At 46.4% G+C, this 25,410-nt stretch overlaps 1 protein-coding gene across 1 annotated transcript in view; it reads right to left on the bottom strand.

Annotated features, from left to right (window-relative positions):
* The window catches only part of ALK (ALK receptor tyrosine kinase), a 732,337-nt gene that overhangs the window by 64,751 nt on the left and 642,176 nt on the right, over positions 1-25,410 (bottom strand). Inside the window, exons 10-11 of the mRNA XM_003827145.4 lie at positions 17,662-17,756; positions 17,362-17,490 (exon numbers count right to left, since the gene is read on the bottom strand). Coding sequence (XP_003827193.2) covers positions 17,362-17,490; positions 17,662-17,756 — 224 coding nt within the window. The remainder of the gene's footprint in view (positions 1-17,361; positions 17,491-17,661; positions 17,757-25,410) is intronic.

The following is a 25,410-nucleotide window of genomic DNA, read 5'->3' as shown; positions in this document are numbered from 1 at the left end:
AATGCTTCATGTGGATCATTTGTACAATTTTTATTCAGATCCATAGCATTGAATTTCATCCACATCCACTGACCGAACTAAATGCCATGGATGCTGTGGCATACAGAGCCATTTTGATGGGCACCCTAGGTCCCAGTAAATAAAAATCATGACCAAAATCCAGGCAAATATAATAATTCATCCATTTCTTTTTGAGACATAGTCTTGCTCTATCACCGAGGCTGGAGTACAGTAGCATGATCTTGGCTCACTGCAACCTCCATCTCCTGGGCTCAAGCGATCCTACCACCTCAGACTCCAGAGTAGCTGGGACCACAGGCACATGCCACCATGCTCAGCTAAATTTTAAATTTTCTGTAGAGATGAGGTCTCACTATATTACCCAGGCTGGTCTTGAACTCATGGGCTCAAGTGATCCATGGCCTCCCAAAGTGCTGTCATTACAGGCAAAAGCCACCATGCCTGGCCTCCATATTTTCTCTTTTTGAAGAAACTGGGCTATTTGACTGCAGCATTTCCCAGATTCTGAATTTTGCTGACTCCTTCTCCACGGGGCAGTTCAACATGTTCTCTGTCCTGCAAATTGCCAACTAGATCCTTTTGCAAGACTACAGGTCATGTTCTTTCATCAGGAGATACTTTGTGTCTGATTATTGCTCTCTTTTTTCATGTTAGCACTTATCAAACAAAGCTCAATGCTTAGAACCATTTATTTATTGCAAGTTGCAAAATAATGTTATTCTACTTATTTACCTCTTTCCTCATACATTAGTTGGAATATATTTATAAAAAGATGTTCCCCCAATCTACTATTTGGGTTACTGAGTAATATGGTTCATGTAGAAAATGCAGAATAAATGCTGAATTATTTCTCCTTATGTATACATTTCAAGATACTGAATTGGTTCTCTACCATCCTCTGAAGCTGGCCAATTAACTGTTTGTACATTATTATGAATCCATGAATTTAAACATATTTTTGAGTTTTAATTAATCACAATTACTATCCTCTGAAAGCTCAAATGATCACGTCTTTGGTCAGTGGTAGCCTCCCAGGTCCTTTTGACATGACGCTAGTAGACTTTTAAAGCTTCTTTGCTATATGATATGACAAAATACTTCTTCTCTAGACCTGGAATCAACCGTTTCCTCAAAAGCCCTGATTTCTCTTAGTGGGAAAAAGTATTTTAAGTACATATTCTGGGTGCTATGGAAGCTTTTTGCTACTGGGTTGGTGATTGTCTATTTTTTTGAGTGAACAGAGCTAGGAAATATATATGTGCATGCATATATGTATATCAGTATAAACATACATCTATATGAAATACACATACATATGTATATGACAAGGTACATCATGAGTTCATATTGATATTTCCGACTCAAATTCAGGACGACAGGACTTTTTATTTAACCTCGTCTATATCATATCTGCATTTCTTTTTTCACACTGAGAACCATGTCTCTCAGAAACACATGTGATAGTTGAATTAGAATATATTGTAATTATTCATTTACTTTACCTCTCCTTACACACAGTATTAGAGTCACAATCTTTACTACTACCACCATTATTAATATAAAAATTGAGAGCATTCAACTTTTTTTTGTATATGTTCTTTCCGTTCTCCTGTGATTTTGTGTACTGTACTACACATAGCTGCCCCAGGCAGATAGCCATTACATATGCTTCTCTTTCCTCTTTATCCCTTACTTCGTCATAGTTCTGTAAGTATTTATATTTATTGCTCACATCAGTCATTATGTTGCTATTTCTGTAGTCATTTTCGTTGTCCGAAGCTTGTTTTAAAGTAAATTCCTTAGAGAGGGGTCACTGGAGAAATATTCCTTGAATTATTTGAGTGTTGATAATATATTTTTCCCTAGAGTATCTTAAAGATGCTACTCATTTTCTTGTTATATAAAGTGTTGCTGTCAAAAACTGATAATTTTAAATTTCCTTCTCTAATAAGTCACTTGCTATTTTGCTTAGGTGTCCAAAGTAATTTTTTTCTTTCTATTTAAAGTCCAGCAATTTTACTAGAATACACATTGGTACCGCTCCTTCTGGGTTAATATTCTTAGGTATACAGTGTGCTCTTTTAACAAGTGGCTTCAATAAGGATATTTTCCTGGAGTTATACTTTTAAGTATTTTGTTTTGTTCTAGTTATTCGGTTTTCTTCATCAGGTCTTTCAATTATTTCTATGTTGGATCTTCATGTATATTCCAGTAAAATTGCCGGACTTTAAAATAAAAAGAAAAAAATACTTTGGGCACCTAAGCAAAATAGCAAATGACTTATTAGAGAAGGAAATTTAAAATTATCAGAGTTTTTGACAGCAACACTTTATATAACAAGAAAATAGAGTCTTTGATGTGTGTCATCTTTTTCATTTTAAAAAATTTCCTCTTTTTAACTTCTATTTCTTATAAGGCATAAACTGTTGTATTTATTGGCTTTTTGTTCCTTCCCTTAATAGATTAGCCTTCATTTTTGAAAATAGTTTTTCTTTTATTGCAAATTCTTTGCTGAGTTCTAGCACCACATTTCTGAGTTTTTCTTACAATGACTTACGTTATTTTTCATGTCTTATATTGTTGTTTTTGTGTCTTTTAGCTCATTTTAAAACAGAAGGTTAGATTCTGACTCATCCAATAAGCACGTCTTTCTGGCATGATTTTGCTTTCTGTAGGCGTGTTATTCTGCCCTCTGTATCCTGTTTTTGTTTTCTTATTTTAATTTTGAATGATATTTGATCTTGATGCTCTTCTGTTACGTATTTTTATGTGAGATTAGTTTTCCTGGATTTTTAGGGTTCAGGAGATTTTTTATTTCACAGAACTCCCTCTACTCCTTTTTTTAATACAGTGTTCAAAAAGATGGCAGTTTGGCCAGGTGTGGTGACTCATGCCTGTAATCCCAGCACTTTGGGAGGCTGAGGCAGGTGGATCAGCTGAGGTCAGGAGTTCGAGACCAGACTGGCCAACGTGGTAAAACCGTCTCTACTAAAAATACAAATATTAGCCAGGTATGGTGGTGGGTGCCTATGTCCCAGCTACTTGGGAGGCTGAGGCAGGTGAATCACCTGAAGCCAGGAGGCTGAGGTTGCAGCGAGCTCAGATCATGCCACTGCACTCCAGCTTGGGTGACAGAGGGAGACTCTGCCTCAAAAAAAAAAAAAAAAAAAAAAAAAAAAAAAAGGCAGTTTGCTTTCTGAGGTTTCTGACTGTTTTTTTCCTTCACTTTTATCTGGACATTCTCTTATTTATTTATTCTCTATTATCCCTTTCCTACTCAGTATTGATTTTATCCCCAGAACTTTCTTCTCCAAGTGGGCCCTTTCCTGCAATGACGTTTGCTGGCCAGGCTGCTCCAGCCCCTTCAGATCTGACTGTGGTACTCCTGGTCCCCTGCACTGGGCAAAGCCGCTCCCACTTTCAGAAGCTGCTCTCAGACTGGCTTTCTGTAATTTCTAGCAACTATCTCTTGGCTATTTAGGGGTTCTCCTTTTCTCAGGCCTGTTTCTTTCCTGTCTTATATCTTGTACAGATGCTGATACCATGCGGGTCTTGTGGTTGTTGGTGCTTTGACCTATCTCACTTGCATTTTGAAGTTTTAGGGGAATGCCTTATCTTCAAATTTTGCTGTCAATATTGTTCATGGGTTTTCAGTTTTGATATATGGGTGTTCTGTGCTTATGTAGGGATTTGGAAAGATTAAAAAAAAAAAAACTATGCTGTTACCACCATCACTGCCCTCTTCCCAGAATCCTAGAAACATTTTTTAAATGTAGAAATCATTTGAGCTCATTTGCTATGGTGAGCCCCTGTATGCCATCTATCTGGTCAGAGCCCTCACCTGCATTTCTCTTCCTGGGCTGCAGGTTTGTTTTTTCAGATTTCACCTCAGGGACATCTCCAATGACCATGGTCTAGAACCTGCCGTTTCATTATGCTCTGCCTATTTTCGATACAGCTCACTAAGTATAATTAAACCTTTTATTGATAGTGCTTCCCAGACTTAATGAGTTGTTTAGGGCTATTTGACTCTTCACTAAATGGCCTCAGGCATAAATATTTTATAGTGACTCTGTCTCTGCTGGCAGGTGTCTCTTGGTACTGCAGCATGTCCACCCATGTTTAATCTTACTTTACCTCTAAGATCAGGTGAGGGCATGAGAGTGGCCCTACCCCTCTTCATGTATCAGGCTAAGGGGCAGTTAACTGCAGAAAATCTTTATATCACAGTTTTGGAACATATTTATATTTTGGCATTTATATTTGGTGGATGGTGGAAGGTATTGGAAGTCTAACTTCAGATAAAAGGATGGTATCATGATTCTGAATGAACAGGGTTGCGAATGTTGAGGCCTTCAATTTCAATGGACAATTTATGGTACATTTCTCCTCCAGTAAGCCTAGCTCCTTACAACCGCGATAGGTCAGTAGATAGGGAAGGGAGAAGAACTGTGACTTTTGTCTCAAAAGTCATGCAATCATGTAGAAAAGTTAAGCAATTGGCCAGTGATTGCAAAGTAAACCTGGGGCTAAGTGAGGAGGGGCACATCTCCTTTCCTCTTTCTACAACACGAACTGTTTTCAGTTGATGAATTTTCCATGCTGTTCTTCCAGCTTGTTTCTCAGACTGAATTTATTTGCGTGTATGTGCATGCACAGGTACACACATGTGTGTGCTTATACACATACATGCACATATGCTTGCATGTGCACCTGTGAGCGCCTGCCCATGTGTGCCTGTGTATACACACCCACCCCGTTCATTCAGGCAAAGCTTTCTCTGTGGTTCTTTGTGTATGATGAGAAGTTAGGGGTGGTAACAACAACAATGATCACGCCAGCCCTGTCTTTTACTAGAAATGCTCACACACATGATCTCATTTTTACTGTTACATTGTTGTTTCCTTTGCTCCAGACACAGTTTCTCTAGACAGGCAGAGTGCCTGATAATGCTGAAGTATCCCATGGAACAAAGACCAGAGGCCCATCTCCCTCCCTACGGAAGGCAGACACCCCTTCTTGGAGAGGGACTTCCGAGTGAGCTTGCCCCTATCAACAGGGCAGCAAGCTGGGGCTGCCTAGATAAAAGCTGCTTTCAGGGCTGAATTGCCCTAAGCAGCTCTGACACCCAGTGATCTGCAGGAGATTTTAATGGCTCCTGTGATGGCTGCTGTATTGTGTTCGCAGCCACCCCCTGCTCCCCAAGGGAAAGTCAGGAACACAAGGGAGAAGAGAAAGGTCACAGGAAAAACACTACCCTGAAAGCAGAGCTGTAAAAATTAAGTTAAGGGAGGCCTCAGGGCTAATTTGGTTATTTCTAACTTGGCTTCGGGCCAGAGTGGGGCCAATAAAGTGTTTGATATCACATGGATGCTGTGGACTCAGCCATCTGCAGGTTACGCATAATGGATTTGGTTTTGAGGCTTAAGTGGGAAGTGGTTGGTGGTTTAAATACCAGCTCTGCCACACTCAAGCCCAAAGGGTCATGGACTTCTGCCTTGTCCATTCTTGTCTGCGGATAGGAGAGATTTAATCACCATAGGGGTTATGTGATTAGGACTTGCGGCCTCCTGTTGTAAGGTTCACTAGCATCTAGGAGAGAGGCAAACGTGTGGGAAGCCCCAGCCCCTCACTCTATTCTAAGTCATTCCTGCTCATTGTTTGGTTCTAACTCATGATGACTGAAATCTCTACAAGGCCCTTGGAATTGTAACACTTCTGACAGATGAGCAGATGGAGGTGCAGGCAGCCCAACTGGCTTGGGGATTTGGAGCTAGAAAGGTGTCCCGACTTCTGGGTCTAGGTCCCAGATCCTCTAAAATAAATTGGAGGACTGAGACGCATATGAGAAGATATGAGATCCAAATTTCAGGGGCAGAAAAGAAAGCAGTGGGGAAGCATTAGGACCAAATACTAGACCAAGAAGAGAAGGCAAAGTGTGTAAGACTAGAGGACTAGAGAAAAGAAGGGAAGGGATGCTTCCCCTCCTATTTTTGTCTGCAATGCAGTCATGGTGGCTGGAGTTGCAGCAGCCATTTTGTAACCATGAGGCAACAAGCATGAAGAAAAGGCCAAGAGGATCTCAGAGATGTGAGTCTTGACATTATCAGGCACTGGATAATGACAGTAGTCACTTCTAGGGCCACTGAATTAACATCAGCAGTCATCTATAAAATAGTTATTGTTGTAGGACTGGACTAATCCTTGGGCTCCCAGCCATTGGCTGGATCCTACTTCAACCTCAATGGAGCCTCCTAGAATCAAGATCTCCCAGCTACTTGCAATGAAACACCACTGAACAGAGAATCCTGCTGCTGTCTCTCAAACAGCAATGCCAGCCTGGATTGGAACCAACTTTTTCGTGCTTCTTCAGAGTTGACTGCACGTGGCCTTCTGCCTGACTTCTTCGATGAAGAGCCAGGCACCCTGGTCACTCCCCCGGCCCAGTCTGGTCAGCCAAGGCATGCTCCCCTACTCCACCCACCCTCTGCTGTGTCTCAGTGCACTTCACCGTCAAGGCCTTCAGAGCTTTGGGTGTTGCACGGATGTTGTGGAAGGCCTTGAAGATTTCCCTAGGCCACACCAGCCTAGAGTAAGAAGTAGCATCTTAATATTAGTAGCCAGTAGCATTTTCCTGATTCTGCTCCCACGTCCTTGAAGGAACCTGAAGTTTTTTTCCCTCGATACTTCATTGTTAGGGCCCACATTCACACACATGTGTGCTCGGCCACCGCCACCCCTGTCCCCTTGACCTGCTCTACTATTTTCACGGCATATCACTTTGAAATGATGCCGTCTATACACTAGTTTGCTTTCTGCACTAGCACATATACTCCATAAGAGTAGGGCTTGTCTGTTTTGTTCACTGCTTTGTGTCCAGGGCCTAAAACAGTGCTAGTCACAGAGAGGGTGGTTAATAAATCTTTGTTATGTGAAAAACAAAACCAAAGCAAAATGAAATAGAAACAACAGAGTAGCCCAAATGCCATCTCCAAACCCACCTGAGTGGTCAGAAGGAGGTGGTCATGCATGCCAGGGGTACAGTGAGTGGGTGCTGGGACACTTTTGGCCCTTTGGGGCTCCTGTTTTAGTGTTAGAATGTTTAAGATGGACAAACCAGAGTGGTTTTGTTAGTTTAAGTGGACGTTTGCTGAAAGGCCTTTTGTTTTGTCTCTTACGCATGATTGGAAGGGGTTGGGCTTCTGAGGAGCTGGCGCACACTCTCACATACTCACTCGAACACACACAATTGCGCACACCAGCCCACACTCATACATGCATGCATACACATATCCAAAATGCAGGGTGCCCTGTTTTTTTTGTTGTTGTTGTTGTTGTTTCTTTTTTGAGACAGAGTCTTGCCCTGTCACCCAGGCTGGAGTACAGTGGTGAGATCTTAGCTCACTGCAACCTCTGCTTCCTGGGTTCAAGTGATTCTCATGCCTTGGCCTCTCAAGTAGCTGAGATTACAGGCACATACCACCACACCGGCTAATTTTTGTATTTCTGTAGAGACAGGGTTTCACCATGTTGGCCAGGCTGGTCTTGAACTCCGGACCTCAAGTGATCTGCCCACCTTGGCTTCCCAAAGTGCTGGGATTACAGGCATGAGCCACTGTGCCTGGCCGAGCCCTATGTTTTTAAGAAAACACGTGAGTCCTACTCCTTAGCAGCGTGGCCACTCCCCTAATCCCATGTCTGACGAAATGGATTGGCTGGTAGACTGAATGGTCTAGTTAGTAGGATCACGATCATAAAGCCAGCTGAGGGGAAAGAAATAGTCCTCTTTTCCAGGAAACTATTTTGACGCCCAGGGAGTTTTTCTGATTCTCAGTTAGGTTGCTGGACAACCACACACTAAGCCTTGTTTTCTTTCTTTTTAACATTTTTCCTAGAATATGATCATTGTTAGATCTGCCAATCACTTACTAAAAAATAATAAAAATTAGATGACTACAATTTGCTCTTATCTTATTATGAAGACACTGTTAATATTCACCATAAAAACAAATCAGAGCTGGGCGTGGTGGCTCATGCCTGTAATCTCAGCACTTTGGGAGGCCTAGGCGAGTGGATCACCTGAGGTCAGAAGTTCAAGACCAGCCTGGCCAACATGGTGAAACCCCGTCTCTACTAAAAATGCAAAAATTAGCTGGGCGTGGTGGCAGGTGCCTGTAATCCCAGCTACTTGGGAGGCTGAGGCAGAATTGCTTGAACCCAGGAGGTGGAGGTTGCAGTGAGCCAAGATCACGGCACTGCACTCCAGCCTCGGTGACAAGAGCGAAACTCCATCTCAAAAAACAAAACAAAACAAAACAAAAACCCCAAACCAAAAAACAAAGCATCTCCAATTTAATCACTTCAAATTTGTTTAAAAGAATTTTCGTGAACAAGGTTTTGACGCATCCATTATTTTCAAGATCTTGATAAGCTTTAGAAGACTAAAGATCCTCTTTTAAATTATACGGATGAGAGGATTTTTCGGGCAATCCTCTATACCCCACACAAATCATTTATTTCCCCCAAGGGGAGTTTGAGGGCTTTACCTGAAAACTGATGAGCAATTAGGTTGGGGGAATTTACTGAATGAGAGGACACAAAATTCAAGATATTAACCTCCCCTCCAGATACATATTTATGTGTATACATAAGAGTGTGAAGCTCATAGAATTTCGTGTATACACAAAAGTGTGCACAACTCATTGAAGGAGGTGGATTGTAAATGCACTGAATATTTATAGAAGGCAACACATGAGGGGTGAGTGAATTGGCCCAATCTTTTTGCTTACATATATATTTAATAATAATGTTAATTACAATGTCACAACAGCATTTTATATCAGCATATTGTTTTGTACCTTTGAAAGCCTGATAGAAATGATCTCATTTGCTCAGTACAATAGCCAGCTCTGAGAAAGAACTGTGGCAAGTAATTAATATCCCTACTTGATGGATGAGGAAATGGGGCCCAGAATCTTTGACTCTCCTGAAGTTGCATGGCCAGAACCTTGGTCTCTGGGATTCTATGCCAATTCACTTACTGTCTTGCTATTGCCTGGCACTCAGTAGGTGCTTCGTGACTATTTAAGCATCTGTAGAATATTGAATACATAGTCTTGAGATTGATCCTAGGAATTCTGCCCATCAGAATCCCCACTGGGCTCCCAGAGCTTCCTGGTGAATGTTCGTCTCCAGCATGGAGAAGCCACTACAGGCAGGCTCTAAGATGGCCTCAGTGGTCTCCAGCTTCTGATAATCACACCCTTGTGTAACCTCCTCCCTTTGAGTATAGGTGAGATCTGTGAATTGCTTCTAACCAACAGAATATGGCACAGATGGTGAGATGTCGTTTTCTTGCTTATAAAATTATAATTTCTGTGTTACTAGAAGACTCTCTCTCTCTCTCTCTCCCCACCCCACCCCCTCGTCCCCACACTAGCTTTAAAAAAGTAAGCTGCCATACTGGGGAAAAACCAAGGTTGGCCTCCAGCCAGTTAGGAAGTGAGGCCCTCAGTCCAGTAACCCTCCAAGAACTGCCAACCACCATATGAGTTTGGCAGTGAACCCTTCCCCAGTAGAGCTTTCAGATGAGACCCCAGTCCTGGCTGACACCCTAACTGCAACCTTACGAGAGACTATGAAGTGGAGGACCCAGTTGAGCTGTGTCTGATTTCCTGACCTGCAGAAACTGGTATAATAAATGTGTGTTGTTATAGCCACTGTGTTTATGGTCATTTGTTACAACACAATAGATAACTATCCAGGCACCCCAAATCCCCTGCTGCACAGCTGGTACACGCTTTGGCCTCCTCATCTTTTGTGTAAGCACCCAGCAGGGAGGGCACTGGCTGGGCTGAGTTCTGCCCTGTGCCCTCTCTCTCCTCCCTGACTCCATGATAGCTAAGGCAATTCCACCTCTTGTTTCTTTTCCTCTCAATAGGAGAGGGGCAAGCTGGGAAGACCACCTTTTGCGATCAAGAGTTAGCATTTTAACCTTTTTACTCCTAGATTCACTGTCCACCTCCAGGCCCGGATGAATTAAAAAAAATGTTTTTCTTTGTCCAAAACCACTGAAGCTTTGCTGCAACAAGCAGAGAGCTAAATAGGCTCTGAGAAGATGCAGAGCTGTTTTACAGGCAGAAGCAGCAAGTCTGAGAGAAGAATGATAAAAAAGCAGTCTTCCCAAACAAGTACTTAATGCACTTGCCCTGATGGAGGGGCCTTTGTGTTCTGTTAGTCTTCAAGCTAAATGATCTTAATCAAGGCATACTGAGCCCAGAGTTCCTGGATCATTTATTGTCTCTCACTTATGCAACCTTTCACTGAAACAAATGAGAAAAAACAACATGTTTTCTCAGGCCAGTCAGGAGAGAGAAAGGCAATGGTTCCTGTCTGCTGCTTAGAAGGGCAACAGTATCGACTTTATGTGGAAGCATTTTGTCAGCAGCTTTGCCATAATTCCAACCCCCACCTAGCATTAGACTGGAGGTTCATGAGGCATCTTTGAGTCTGTCAGAGCTGGGTGAGTCTGTGCTATTTCTTAAGGAGGGCCTGAGTTTGGGAAGTTCTGAAATAATAGTGTTGATGCCTTTCTATCTCACAGGACACATTATGAAAATGATGATTAGTTCAGAATAATTTGCAATGCACCATCTAGGGCAAGGTCAAGTGAGGGCACCTGTCCTGGTTCTAGAGGTGATCAGAATCAGAAGTCTCTCTTGTGCTGGGATAGTAGTGGCTTCATACTGGGCTTATGCAGACGAAGCTTTGGGTGATCATTTTTCAAGAGAACACTTTGGCTCGTTCACAGCCTCAGAGCCCCAGGCCCCTGCATAGGGTTTGGCACAGAGCAGGCACCCAGTACATGCTTGTTAAACTGAACTATATGAGCTGTTAGTCCCTAGGCTTGGGATTCAGGGAAAGCAATGATGTCTGCATTGGGCGCTGAGTTGAATCTCCCGAGTGGAAAGAAAACAGCTGATTTGGATGCAGCAAGAGCTTCTCCCTTATGCTGGTCAGCAATTGGGCAGTATTTAGTATTGTTCCTAACAGGCATGGACTTAGAGTTGGAAAGACTTTGGAGTGAGCCGGCTTGACTTTGAACCCTGGCTCTGCATTTGATTAGTGGGTCAAGTCACATAATCTTTCTGATCCTCTGTTTCCTCAATTGTAAAATGGGAAGAAAATGATGGCTCAGGTAGCTCCTTATGTGTCAGGCACCTCTCTAAGCCCTGAATACATATAAACGTATGTGATCCTTGCATCAAACCTAAGCGATGTAAGCATTGATAATCTAAGCACCATTTTTTGATGCAAGGAAACAAAGGCACAGACAGCAGAAGGGAGGTGCTTAGAGTGAGTGGCATAGCTGGGGTTTGGACACAGGTAGTCTGTGCTCTTAAAAAAGATGCTATATTGCTTCCTCATAGTGACATCTCTCTCAGGGAGTCTGTGAGAATCAAATGAAAGAGACACTGAATGAGCTTAGTGACTGTCACCCTGTGTTCAGATGGAAGGAGGTGGCTGACAAATGGCGGAACACACTCTGGGAAGCTCTATTGCTGATGGGTGCTTGGCCTTCAGCCCAGCCTCCAGTTCCACCCTGTCACCGTCACCAGGTCCCTGGAGAAGTGCTTTCTCACCATCAAGCCAACCCTGGTGTTCACTGATGTCCACCTCTTGGGGATGCTGACTGGCTCTCCAGCATGAAAGCCTCTTCCACTGGAAGAGACTCATTAGCATTGGTAATGGGATCATGAATCACAAATTAGTTCTTTGCCATCTCTCTTCCTGGAGCACAGCCGTGCTTGCTCCAGGGAAGGGAGACACACCCAAATGAATAGTGACATTCTAATTGGGAGGGCGCCGAACGTGCTGCGATGACTGGGGTCCCAAGAGCCTTGTTAAGGCTGGTACTTCCTGCGTCATCGCTAGTGTGCTTGCTATAAATAGGTGATAATCTAAAATTAGCGAGATAATCTAAAATAAGCGAGAACACAGAGCATGAGGTTAATCAGCAGGGCAGCTGAGCAGGGAAATGACCAGTGTCTCAAGCGGCTCCAAGGGTTCTAACTACGGTCCCATGCCTGCCACCCCTTAATGAACAGTCCCCCCCCAGCTGAATGGGTGCTAACAGAAGTGCCTTCCAAGTGCACCAGTGAAGGCTGGGGAGCATGGAGGAATGCCAATTAGCTGCAATTATCAGCTTTCTTACATGTGCGTGGGAACACTGCCTGCCTGGGGGCACCGTCTTGAATGTTAGTGAAGATGCAGATGTGCTCTGTTGAAACGAAAACTAACATAAGAAGCCAGATCCCTCTGGAAGACCTATTCAGTAATGAAAGAGAGATCCCTCTCGAAGATCTATTCAGTAATGAAAGAGAGATCCCTCTCGAAGACCTATTCAATAATGGGATTCCTAAAAGATTTCTTTATCACAACTTTGACCTTCTAAATGTTATCTGGCTTAGAAATTTTCACTTTCTGCATGATTTTTAAGAAACGTGATCATTTGCCTTTTACACAAGTTGTCTAACTTAGTGCAAGTTAGTTCACCTCTCTGGACCTCATCTGTTAAAGGGGGATACTATGATAGCACCAAGAGCTCAGCACAGTCCTGGCACACAGCAGTGCTTGATGAATCGCAGTTATGATTGCTGCGTGAAGAGGGAATGTGATGCAAAGCCTTTGCTTTGGGCCAGGCTCCTTGTCTGTAGGTCACGATGCAGTCCCGGGTTCCTAAACTTTTTTGCTAATCAAACTTTCCTTGAGGGATGGTTAAAAATGTGGATTTTGACTTCCTGCTCCCAGACATTCGGATTCCATAGGTTGACAGGGGCCCAAGAATCTGCATTTTTAACAAGCAGCACTTGCAGACACCAGGGGACCCAGATGCTGATGGTTTGAGGACACACTTGGAGAAACCTGGGGCTGAATCTAGTTCCTTGGCTGGCCAGCTCACTGCTGCACTTGTGAGTCCTGGACTGTGTCCGTAACTGGGGATTTCTGGGGAAAGCTGTTAATGATGCCATTAACGCAAGAGTCTATCTGAGTTCCCTCCAGAGGGAACTTCCTGCTTCCTGCTCTGAATTGTCTCTGGACTTCTCACATCTTGGACCTCCCACCTTCAAGGCTGGGATACAATGATGAGCTGTGGCTAAAGAGAGGGACTTGGCTTCCTCCCTGTCCCCAGCATGGGATTATCTGCAAGGCTAGCAAGGAAGAGGCCAGGATTTTTCGGAACTGGATTAGAATACATCATTGATTCAGGAACGGAGTGACTCTGAAGGGAAGAGGCCTCCTCTATTGGGGTGTGCTACTAAAGTAGGCTTGGCCGGACCTGCTGGGCCTGAGTGCAGCAGGCTCTGAGGGGAACAAAGACCCCTATCGAGTGGAAAGACAGGGTCTGAGGGAGGATGCAGGCCTGCGGAGCCTGCCTTCAAGGATGCCGTCATCCCCAGAAGGGCGTACTTGGAACATAATGGCTCTAGCTACAAATTCTATTAACTCTAATAGTTGTTCTGTGGTGAATGGATAATGCATTTAGCAGAAATAGACCCAATCAATTTATATGAAACATATAAAACTTTCTCATTGGAATTGGCATCTGTTCTTGAATCAGGAGCGTGTGTGGAAGTGGACAGCCTGTCACCCTCACTTCTGGGCACATTAGCAGTGCCATGGGTTAATTGGAGATATGGGCCAAATAAAGCCAGGGCTCCCTGATAGTATCGCCCTTCAACCCTTGGAATCTTGGAGCTGGAAACGGGAAGGGACTTGGACACTGTCTACTTCTAACCTTGATTTTTAAAAAAATTGCAGTCTCTCTGCCCTTGTCTGTGTTCACATTAACCCCCCTCATCTGCTGACTTGCCCCGACGGGAGGACCTGCAGAGCAGAATGGCCCCAGGCCCACGGCTTGCTAGTGCAACCAGCCAGGGCCCAGTGGGGGTGTTCTCTCTTTTAGTCCAGTGCTTTTCCCATGACTCTACATAGTTTTAATTGCTTTTATCCCCCCTTTGGCGAGAGATGTGTACGCAGAAAATGGCAGACCCACCTGTCACCAAATAGCTAGAGGCAAGGCTGTGGTTTTGATGCCAAGGCTCCACAGTTAGGGTTGTGGAGTTGGGCCCAAAGTTTGGGCGGGTTCTCCCATTAGCTGAGCTGATTCCCTTAGACTAGCCCTACACAAACAGCCTCTGAGCTCCAAGGAGAAGGATAGAGGGGTAGGGAGGTTGAGGAAGGGTCCTTGGACCCTGGGGGGCCTGCTTGTCCCAATCTGGGCTTTTTAGGGAAAGAGTGTGGCAGAGCCTGACTGTTCCTCCTCACTGCTAACATTCATTACTGCCAGAGAGAGACAGTCACAGGGAGGGGAAAGAGATAGAAAGAGAGAGAGAGAGAGAGAAGGAGGGAGTGGGGTGAGGGGGGGAAAGAGAGAGAGAGAGAGAGAGAGAAGAACCTGGCTCTGCAGCCCCGTGATCACATTACCCTAATCATTTGGTTAGTGTAACTGTATGTGCAAAGCTGACAAATGTAATTTCCCTGGACTTAATACTTGCCCCATTTTCTCTTTCAGCATCTTCATCTGATTAGCTAAAGTGACTCAGAGTCTTCCGAGAATGCTGCATGAAGCACCTGGACAGGATTTTCCCAGCCTGGAAACTTGAGTGGCTCAGCTCTGCTCCATGGGCCTGGAGGTGAAGAACCTCCCAGATCCAAGGAGTCAGACTGAGTCCCTCATCAGAAGGGAGGGCTGCTGTGGGGAGTGAGGAATGTTTAGGGAAGCTTAGAAGTGTTGTCAGTAACTGTTCTCAAAAGATCCCAAAGGGCCTTTGAGTTTCTAGTTCTCTAAAGCCTGCCCGGAGGAGAGTTGAAATGCCACCAACCACCTTGTTCCAGCCCAGCAGAAACTGACAGCTTTGAACTTTGGAAAGAAAAATCTTATTATCCTGTCTCCTTGATTGTTTGTCAGAAGGTTGGGAGCTGATTTGTTTACTGTTCGTTCAGGGCCTCTTGGCTGGAACTCTTCCCTGCTCTTTTCCATTTTTAGTGTTTATCTCCGATTGGAGACTTTGATACCTAGAAGTAGCTTAGTTGGGTGAAAGAATGTGGACTCCAGGTTGACTTCCTGGCCCTACTGCCTTCCAGCCTTGGGGCCCTTAAATTCTTCCATACCATTTTCCTCATCCCTACAATGGTAAAAACAGCAACTGTCCCTAGGCCTGTGTGAGGACAAGCTGTTGTGTGAAATAACCTAGGCTATGGGACCACGCTCAATGATCTTTCCTTTCCTTTCCTTCCCCTTCTGGCCTATCCCTCTGTCCTTCTTCAGGAGGCCTCCCAGGTAGAAGCTCTGAGCTTGGGCTTTGCAAACATGCCCTGCTGCCTCGTAGGCCACCTTCCTCCCATGGCCCAGAAGCTCCAGAACGGCGAGAATTGGCTCAGCCCTGTCCCTGTTGTAACCATGCACCGTGCTGGGCACATGTCTGCTGGGTGATTATTACTGACTGGGTGTGGCCTTGGCCTCTGACTCCATGAGTCTGCCTGGACCCATAGGCACTACCTCAGTATTGCTCTGAGACTGGGGTTGAGAATGAGCGGTCAAGTTTCTCAGTGGGGAGACTTGTGTTCCAGCTGCTGTCTCCTCCAGCCTTTAATTTTATTTAGAGGTGATGGGGGAGTCATCGCCACGTGTGAGCCACTGGTGATTTCATTAGTCTGAGTGGCCATTGGGCAGGCCCTTATTGAGTAACCTTTTAGGGACAGTGGGAGTTATGTGGCAATAAACTCAGGAGTTGAGCAGGGTGGATGGCTGTTTCCTAAATGCTGGCTGCAGGGGCCTGGCTGCTGACACCTGAGATCCAAGCTCAGGCATCCAGCCACCCACTAGTCAATAGATGTTTCTGGAGTCTCTGCTGTGTAATCGGTGCTGTTGATTAGGCTGGGCAGGGGGCTATGGCTATGTTTACTTAGCACACTAAAAGGGGAAGTCTGGCTTCTTCCCTCAATTTATAAATTTATACATTTCCTGAATTTATGACAGGGAGGTGGTAGTTGACAAAGAGCCAAGGAGTGAGTGGAGGTGAATCACTGGGCCTGGGGGGTAGGGCACTGAATGGAGAAGTTAGAAGGCTGCCTCTATCAGGTGAGACATTGGCATGAACTGGGAGGTGAGGGGGAAAGCAGAGAGAGCTGCAGTTTTGTAGGACGGGCTCCCCTCTGTGTAGGAATATACAAAGGTCTTTCATGGTTCTAGTTAAAGGGGAAGGGAGGGATGATGCGAAAAGTAACTAACTCTTTCTCCTGGGTCTGGCAGCTGGATTAGATCAGGCAGGAATCAGGAAGGGGTGACGGTTAGCCCTGGGGCAGCTTTTCATGGGACAGAAAGGAAAGGACTCCTTCAAAGACAAAGCCATGCTAATGTCTAGTTCACATGTTGAGAGCAGATGTGGCAAAGGTATGGACCTCATTTTTTGTACTTTGTGCCAAAAAAGGATTTCACATTATAAGTTGAAATTAGAGATTTATCATTGATCTGTTATTATTTTGATAAAGACTTATCTTTTATAGGAAAAAGAGTGTGGGTAGACTGTGTGTTGTACACTTGTTTCTCCAGGCTATACATAGCAGAAGACACCTCACAGGCCCAGGCACCAGTGCCTGCCTGGGAAAATCCCTTGGCTGGCTGGCATGGGGCTGGGGCAGCCTTAGTCAGCTTCTGCGGGGCTAGGCTCACAGCCGCTGGTCTAATAGAAGAGTGGTGGAGAAGTCACACCTGTGATTTATAACCAGAGGCTGAAGAGTTCTGCTGAAGTGGCAAGGGGCCATGAGAAGTCTTGGCTTGGGGTATGCTGAATAAAACAGCTTTGGAGGGATCTGAGCTCTGGGGGAACTGTGTTGAAAGGAAGCTTTGGGGGCTTTACCCATGATGGGGTAGCCCACCTTTGTGCAACAGATAACCTTGGCCAGGCCCAGCCCTCTTTATAAGGAGGAGAAATCTGAGAGTAAGCTTTGCTTTGTTCAGTAAGGCGGCAGTGAATTCAAAGCAGAGTTGGGGAAAAAAATGCCAGCTTGGTTCTCTCCTTTGGGTGGGGCCTAGGTATTCCCTAGGCATAGAGGAAGCTGCTCCTTTGTACAACCTCCAGAGGTTTCCTTTGCTCAGGCAATATGAGAACCAGACAGCTTCCTCTTGGACCCCATAGTCGGAGTGTAGGTGATACTCCTTCTAAAGACTGTTTCATTCTTTCAGCACAGCTCCCCACCCTAAAGACAGCACCAACCTTTCTTCTGCCTTTTGCAACAAGAAGTTACTGTGCTCACATTTGTGAGCTGAACCCTTACCTGTAGGGTCAAAGATGGGGGTCTGTCTTGGTGAATTTTCCCCGGGTTTCAGCTCCTTGTTTGGGTTTCTCTCAAACAGGTTTCTTGATTTGGGTGCTGTATTCTGCAGGATCTTGTCCTCTCCACTAACTGCAATAGAGAAGACCCCACGGGCTGAGTTAGGTGAGGGTTGATTTCAGGGTGAGAGATTTCACACTGAGGGAGGTGGGAGAGACAGTCAGGCTTAGGCTGAGGAGGGGACAGTGAGGCCATGGGCCATGAGGGTTGGGGGACAGAGTGCTGGGGTCAGAGTGAACTCACTGGTGAGGTAGCAGTCCAGGCTGATGGAGATATTGTCAAAAGCCACGATGGCTCTGGATCCTTTTCCCCACCATGCGACCATCCGCAGCCAGAACCTGTACACATCAAGAGGAATGTGTGTGAGGAGCAAACTGGGGGGTCTTGTCTTAGGATTCAGCATCCAGCAGGTGTGTGCTGATCACCTGGCTCAGAATGTGAGTTTGAAAAAGGCTTGCTAATCCCAGAGCAGTGGCGAGAGAAGAGCAGTCAGCTCCCCCTACTTCTGCAATGCAGAGCACTTCCCCTTCCGAACTATCGCTCCATACTGTTAATGGCTGACACACTGGTCCTTAAATCCAGCCTGGAGTTTGGGGCCTGGGACCAGGACTCCCTGATAATCTGAGGAGAAATCTTTTGCTTTCTGGGTGTGCAGGATGCTTGGAAATGGGAAGAAATCTGACAGTAACTGCTTCGTTCAGTAAATGGGGAGTGATTTCAAGGCACTGAGTTGGGGAAAAAAATACCAGCTTGGGTCTCCTGTTTGGGTGAACTGAACAGGAGAAATGGGTAGGTCTGACATTCAGCCAGTGGGGCTGAAGTCATTATTAAAATATTAAAATGCTTCTGTACCAGCCAATAAAGAACCACAGTTCCACGAGTGCCCCTTGCTTGTTGCTTCAGGCAACTGGCTCCTTCCCTGGTGCCCCGACCCCTCAATTTCCCAATTAACCAGCACCCATAGGGTTTATCCATTGGTTAGCCCAGCAGGGGTCTCAAGCATCCTGGGTTTCATCCAGCATCACTGGAGGTTGCCTGCCTGGTGGTTAAATATTAAGCGACTTGACTATCACCCCTGGAAGTGTTCGTAACCAACACAGGGGTCATAAAAGTGTTAACAACAAACCCATTAAGATATTGTTTCTTTCCCCCACTCTTTTATATCCTTGGAGGGCCAGGTTCTCAGACTGTGGCCAGGGAAGGCCTTACAGTGACATAAACAGGAAAGTACTTTTGGTTTGTTTGTTTCCTGGGAAATCATCCCACGGAAGGCTAGCAGAGTCAGCTGGCCCTTTCCTGCTCTAAGTGAAGGTTTCCTGAGAACCTTAAAATCCTTTCCTACCCTCCAGAACGTCAATCCAGAATGACGTGCAGAACAGGGCGTGGTCTCTGGCATGGGTATAAAAACACCAAGAGAAGGAAGCCATACCCATCCATTGGTGACTGGGCAAACTCCATATGGTACAGCCATATGATGGGACGCCAGTCAATGGTCAAGAACGGACCCGGAGACGTGCTATAAAATGGATGGACCTCAAAGATGCTAAGTTAAAGAAGCCAGACAGTAGGTGAAAGACCGCCTATTGAATGATTCCATTGATAGAAATTGTCTAGAAAAGGTAAATCTATGGGGCCAGAAAGCAGATTAGTGGTTGTCTGGGGCTGGGAGTGGGCACAGGATTGACCGCAGACTAGCACCTAGGCTTTTTTTGGGGTGATGAAAATGCTCAGAAACGGGATTGTGGTGCTCTCTCCACAGCTCTATAAATCTGTTGGAAGTCACTGACTTGTACACTTAAAGTGGGTGCATTTTATGATATAGAAATTAGTTTGATAAAGCTGTTAGAAAAAAAGGAGAGAGAGGAAGAGAGAGGGAACGCAGGCCACAGGGCATTGGCCACATAGGGTGTCAAGAGCAGAAAACCAGAGCAGGGTGGCACTGGCAACATGGAGAGAACAGGGCCTGCAGGGTACAACAAGGACAAGAAATGGGATGTCAACAGTGGGAGGAAAGATGCAGAGGAAGAGATATGGAGAGAAAGGGCATTTGCTCTTATGGATTTGCAGTGAGGCAGCAAAGCTTTAGCCAGTGGGTAAACTACAGCAGGGGTTGGAAGCTCCCGTTGCGCCTGTGTGCAGATGATCTCTGATCAACGTGTAGAAGATGCTGGCTTGTTAGATGCTGGCTTGGTTATTCCTGGCCAGAGAACAATTACTGTTTCCATGGAGCAAAGCTTTAAATCCCAAAACTTTTATCTGAATAACTGTGATCGATTATGCTTAACTGAACTACTCCATACATTTGTCTGTGCTTTCAACCATCTTGTGAGATCTGGTCATTCAGAAACAATCCTTTCTGTCTGAAAGTCACAATTACAGGACCCAAATCTGGTTTGATTCTAAAGAAGAAATGCCCAAATCTGTTGTAGACATGGCCAGCATCACTGGGGCTGGCCCTTCAGGCCATATTCCCCATGAAGAAGTCTCCATGCTACCCTCAGTCAGGATAGTGTGTGCTGGTGGTTGGGTGTGGAAGGAGAAGTGCCTGATGGAGAACCTTCAAATCCTGTTCTGGGCAGCTTGGGCATGCCAGATGAGTGTGCAAGAGGGGATGGACAGCACAAGGACCCTCAGCCCCTGCCACCCCGGCACTGGGGTGTATGCCTCTGAGAGGCATCTCTCATTCCAACCTTGATACACACCTGTTTTTGTTTCCTGTAAAGCTATTACATATAGGTCTATGGGGCATTCTAAGAGAAATCAACATGAATGCTGCATTCAAGTTACTTATTGTCCAGTGTGAAGATGAAGTGTCTGTACCTTGGTGTGGAATAAAGTAGAAGGAGGTCAATGCTTCATAAAGGTGCAGATACAGCAGTGTGTGAGCTCAGAGGAAGGGGGAATTACACCAGGGTGGGGAGATCAGGACAGCTTCACAGAGAAGGCAGTATTTAAGTTGGTTTTGAATGCAGGGAAGGGCTTGAGGATGTGGGTGTGGGAGTGCAGTGCAGGGAGGAGATGTCTGGAGCAGAGGAACTGGTGTGAGGGCCATGTGGGCAGGGATAGGACCTGTCCTGCTGGGGAGCAAGGAGTGAGGAAGGAGGTAAAGATGGTGTGGACCTCTGAACAGAGATCAGGCAAGGAGGTTCTGCCATTATTTCAGGGAAAATGGAGAGCCACTGGAGGTTTCTAACAGGACAGTGGCAAGATCAAAGACCTCTTAGAGGATAATTGTGATGGGATTAGTAAGCAGGATGGGGACCAGGAGAGGAGGCAGAGGCAGGGGAGACAGCATGAGAGGCCTTTCTGCACACATCTCACACGCCTTCATCAGGTTTCTCTACGAATCTTGGCAAGGTTACAGCCACGATTTCCGTGGGGTCTCCCCATGGGAAACAGTCCATAGATGAGTTTCTGGCTTGAGCCTCTGTAACCCTGGACAAAGCCCGGGCCTGGGATCTCAACTGGAAAACCAGGGCCCTAATACTGCTGTCTTGTTAAAGCAGGTGCAACCCTTAGGAAAATGCTGCTTCCAGGTAGCAAGAAAACAGGCACTTAGAGTGACAGAGAGGGTAAATAGAAGGACTCAGGTTCCCTGTGGGAGCATCAGGAAGGCACAGCTGCCTGGCTCGCCTGCACATCAGGGGGTGAGTGCCCCCACAGGGCACATTTCTCCACCAGGTCATCATCTCCTAATCTGTCATTCACAGGACCAGGGGCCAAGCCAGGCCCTGGTTTCAATGCTGAGCTATATGAGGGGTGTAACTTCCAGGAGGCCAGAGGGGCTTGAGCGAGTAAATGACATGTGTATGCCTGGGGAGGGGGGACAGAATCGTGGCTATCCTCTAAATGGGTGCTCCCTGGGAAGCTGCATGTCTCCCCGCCCCTCTCTCTGCCTTCCTTCCTTATTACTAAGAGATTAGATCTGCGAAGTCTCTCACAGCCACTGGGCCTCTTAGCATGGATGGGATGATGCCGGCTGAGGCTGGAATGGTTTCTAAATAGAAGAGTTTCTAAAGTGCTCTGCGCGGCGACAGCAGTGGCAGCTGCTGCTTAAAAGAGTTTGATTGACACTGTGAATTGCACATATTTTGAGTCAGGAACACGCACAACCATCAGGAAGATTCAATCAGATAGCAATATGGAACCAGGCAGTGCTGCCTCTGTCCACCCGGGGCCACCCACACATGGGTGCCTCTGTCCATCCATGGGCCAACCCTCCCCCATGGCTCCAGTCCCCAGAGGCTGCAGGGAAGGGACAGTGGGACAAAGGTGGGACAAAGGTGAGCTGCTGAAGGATGGGTGGAGGGTGGGGCAGGAGCAGAGGCCGTCTAGAATGGGGTCTGTGGGTGCTGGGTGATGGGGAGTCAGCAGGTAGAGCAGCACCAATCTAGGAGGGTCTTTTCTGTGGATGTGCTGGCCCAGAGACAGAGTGGGCATCAGGACCACCCAGATTCAGGTTTCCCTACTTTCGAAGGTGCCTGGTTGTGTGTCTTTACCTGATAGGTGAAGAAGAGGTTGCTTCTGGCACCGCTCACCGTCTCCTTGCTGGAGATGGGAAAGGCTTCCTCAAGGCTCTCGCAGTCTCCTGGTTCTACCCACTCCTTTCCGTGAGTCCCCCAGAAGTACAGCTACCATGTCACTCTCCAGAGTCAGCTATGGCCTCAGGTCTGGAGTTCTACCACTTACTAGCTGGGCCACTTTGGGATTGAGGGAAAGTTCTGGCATGTACCAGGTGGACCACCATGGGACTGAGGGAAAGTTCTGGTATGTATCAGGTAGACCACTCTGGGACTAAGGGAAAGTTCTGGTATGTACCAGGTAGACTACCAAGGGACTGAGGGAAAATTCTGTTATATACCAGGTAGACCTGACACTTAGTTGGGACCTGACACACTCTGGGACTGAGCAAGAGTCCTGGCATGTACCAGGTGGACTGCTGTGGGGCTGTGGGAAAGTTCTATCAGGTATGAGGTGGCCCACTCTGGGACTGAGGGAAAGTTCTAGTATGTACCATGTAGACCACTCTGGGACTGAGGGGAGTTTATGGTATATACAGATGGACTACTCTGGGACTGAGGGAACATTCTAGTATCTACCAGGTAGTCCATTCTGGTATTGAGTGAAAGTTTTAGTATGTACCATGTAGACCACTCTGGGACTGAGGGGAGGTTATGGTATATGCCAGGTGTACCATTCTGGGACTGAGGGAAGGTTCTGGTATGTACCAGGTGGACCACTCTGGGATGGGAGGAAAGTTCTAGAATGTACCTGGTGGACCACTCTGGGACCAGGGGTTAGTTCTAGTATGTACCAGGTGGTCCATTCTGGGACTAACGGAAAGTTCTAGTATGTACCAGGTAGACCACTGTGGGACTGAGGGGAGTTTGTGGTATATACAGATGGACCACTCTGGGATTCAGGGAAAGTTCTAGTATGTACCAGGTGGACCACTCTGGGACTGAGGGAAAGTTCTAGAATGTACCAGGTGGACCACTCTGGGACTGTGGGAAAGTTCTAGAATGTACCAGGTGGCCCACTCTGGGAGCAAGGGAAGTTCTAGTATGTACCAGGTGGTCCATTCTGGGATTGAGGGAAAGTTCTGGCATGTATCAGGTGGACCCTCTGGGACTGAGGGAGAAAATTCTAGTGTTTACCAAGTAGACCACTCTGGGACTGAGGGGAGGTTATGGTATATGCCAGGTATACCACTCTGGGACTGAGGGAAGTTTCTGGTATGTACCAGGTGGACCACTCTGGGACTGAGGGGAGGTTGTGGCATATGCCAGGTGTACCACTCTGGGACTGAGGGAAGGTTCTGGTATGTACCAGGTGAACCACTCTTGGACCGAGGGAAAGTTCTAGTATGTACCAGGTGATCCATTCTGGGATTGAAGGAAAGTTCTGGCATGTACCAGGTAGACCACTGTGGGAGTGAGGAAAAGTTCTAGTATGTACCAGGTGGTCCATTCTGGGATTGAAGGAAAGCTCTGGCATGTAGACCACTCTGGGACTGAGGGAAGGTTCTGACATGTACCAGGTGAGCCACCCTGGGTTTGGCTGAAAGAAAGCAAGGACCCTGACACATCACTGCCAAGACTGCGAGGGACAGGCCGTCCTAGTGAACATACAGTTACTCCTCTGCCCCACTTTGAAACCTCAGCTCTGGATGGGGAAACGAGGCTGGGTTCCCCAGGATAGAAGAGCCTTCCCCTTCCTCTCTGTGGGCAGCCTGGTCAAGGAGAAGGGAAGCGTTAGCCCTTTGGGGTTCCTTCCACTCTCTCACCAACCTGTGTTGCCTAAGAACATGGCAGGGGAGTCTCCTCTCTTTCTCAGTGCTTAGCAGCAGAGATTTTGCTCCTGACCCTTCATAGTTCGTACCTGCTCAGCTCTTTTTGTTTCTTCAAAGAGGACACTTTCGATTGCATGGGTTGTTGTTGCTTTTTCTTTTCTTTCTTCCAGCCGGTGGAGTTTGGAACTTGTTATTAAAACAGACTTGGCTAGAGATCTTGGTTGGAGGCTGGCTTTGCATAAAGAATGCATTCGCCCTGACTCTTCTCATTCAGCTCTACAGAGACGCCTTTTGAAAACAGACTCAGGGGGGATCTGGGAGGTGGCCATCTGGGAAGTGGGCCAAGTCTGGAAGGGCAGCTTCAGAATTGGGCGCCTCGGAGACTCAACGGGCAGATCTCTGCCTGAGAAATGCCGATGCTGCTCACGTACGACTCAGAAAATGTACCATCTCATTCAGGCAACAGACTGTTAATGGACAACGAATATAATGCCTTATTTGCCACCCTGCCAGCCTTAGGGATTGACAAACCTAATTAAGTTCACTTAATGATTTTAAGTAGCTGACAGAAAGGTTTGTGTCTGATGTGGATGGAGGGAATGGCGACGCTTTGGAGGGCAGAGCAGGATGGAGTGGCTGGACTGGGTAGAAGGCATTTGCCAGCTGGGCACCATGTCTCACATTCCTTCCTCGGCCATTTAGTGGGCTCGGAAGGAGGGAGTGTCCTGCATCCCTTTTTGCTGCTGGGGCTTGTCTGGGCCGTGGCTGCTTAGGATAGGGCTGGCAGGTACTGTAGAGGAAAAACACTTTCTCCAATTTATCACTGCACAGTTAATTTGCTCTGCAAAAGTCTTCTAAAATGGGCTGTCATGAAGCTTGGGTCGCAGTAGGCATATCTATTAGAATAATATATGTGAAGAAAAAGCCCTGCCACATCCCTCCTATTATCTGTGTAATGGACTTCAGCTCTAAGATGAAGATGGGAGCTGATGGACCGCTTTGGATTCCTGGGACCATCCTTGGCCATGTCAAACACAATCATGGCTAGGAATGTGTGTCTTGGCTCTAGGAGTCTTTAACTTCTGCACAGTAAACTGGAGATGAGCTGGACATTCAAGGCCATACTCAGGAGTTGGGAACATACCCCTCCTGGCTCCATCCCACTCTCAGAAGTAATTTACCACCTCCTGCCTTGGTTTCCCCTCTAGGCATAACGACACCAGGAGCATGAGTAAAAGTCAACACAGAGCTTCCAGGGCTTTCAAGGGCCATAGAGATCTTTCACAATGAGTCTGGCTTGGTGAGGAAGCCCTTCTAGAAATAAGAGAGGAAATGAATTTTCAGCCAGGCTGAGCAAGCATGGAGAATCACTCAGACCCTTCCACATTCTCAGTTTGAGGCTTCCAGGCATTCTGTGCTCACTTTCAGGGGCGCAGCCTAAAGGCTCCTGGCTCCCTCCTGTGCTCTGGTATGTCACCAACTGGAAAGGCCTGCTGCAAGGATGTTCCACCACAGCAGATGGAGACCCATCTCTGGCAAGTTCCTGTTTTTCTTTCATTCTCGAAATCTGTGTAGTGTATGTTGAGCTCTGCTGGGCCCTGGGTTTTGATGGGGAAAGACATTGCTTCCTGGAGCCATGGCCCAGCAAGCGAGGGGCCTGTGCACAAAAATACTTGACCTACAGTCAAATGCCAAGTGCC

This window comes from Pan paniscus, chromosome 12 (genome assembly GCF_029289425.2).
Source record: "Pan paniscus chromosome 12, NHGRI_mPanPan1-v2.0_pri, whole genome shotgun sequence".
In the NCBI taxonomy this organism is placed as follows: Eukaryota; Metazoa; Chordata; class Mammalia; order Primates; family Hominidae; genus Pan; species Pan paniscus.
Note: the sequence above shows the minus strand (reverse complement) of the source record. Positions and strands in the feature narration are given on the sequence as shown.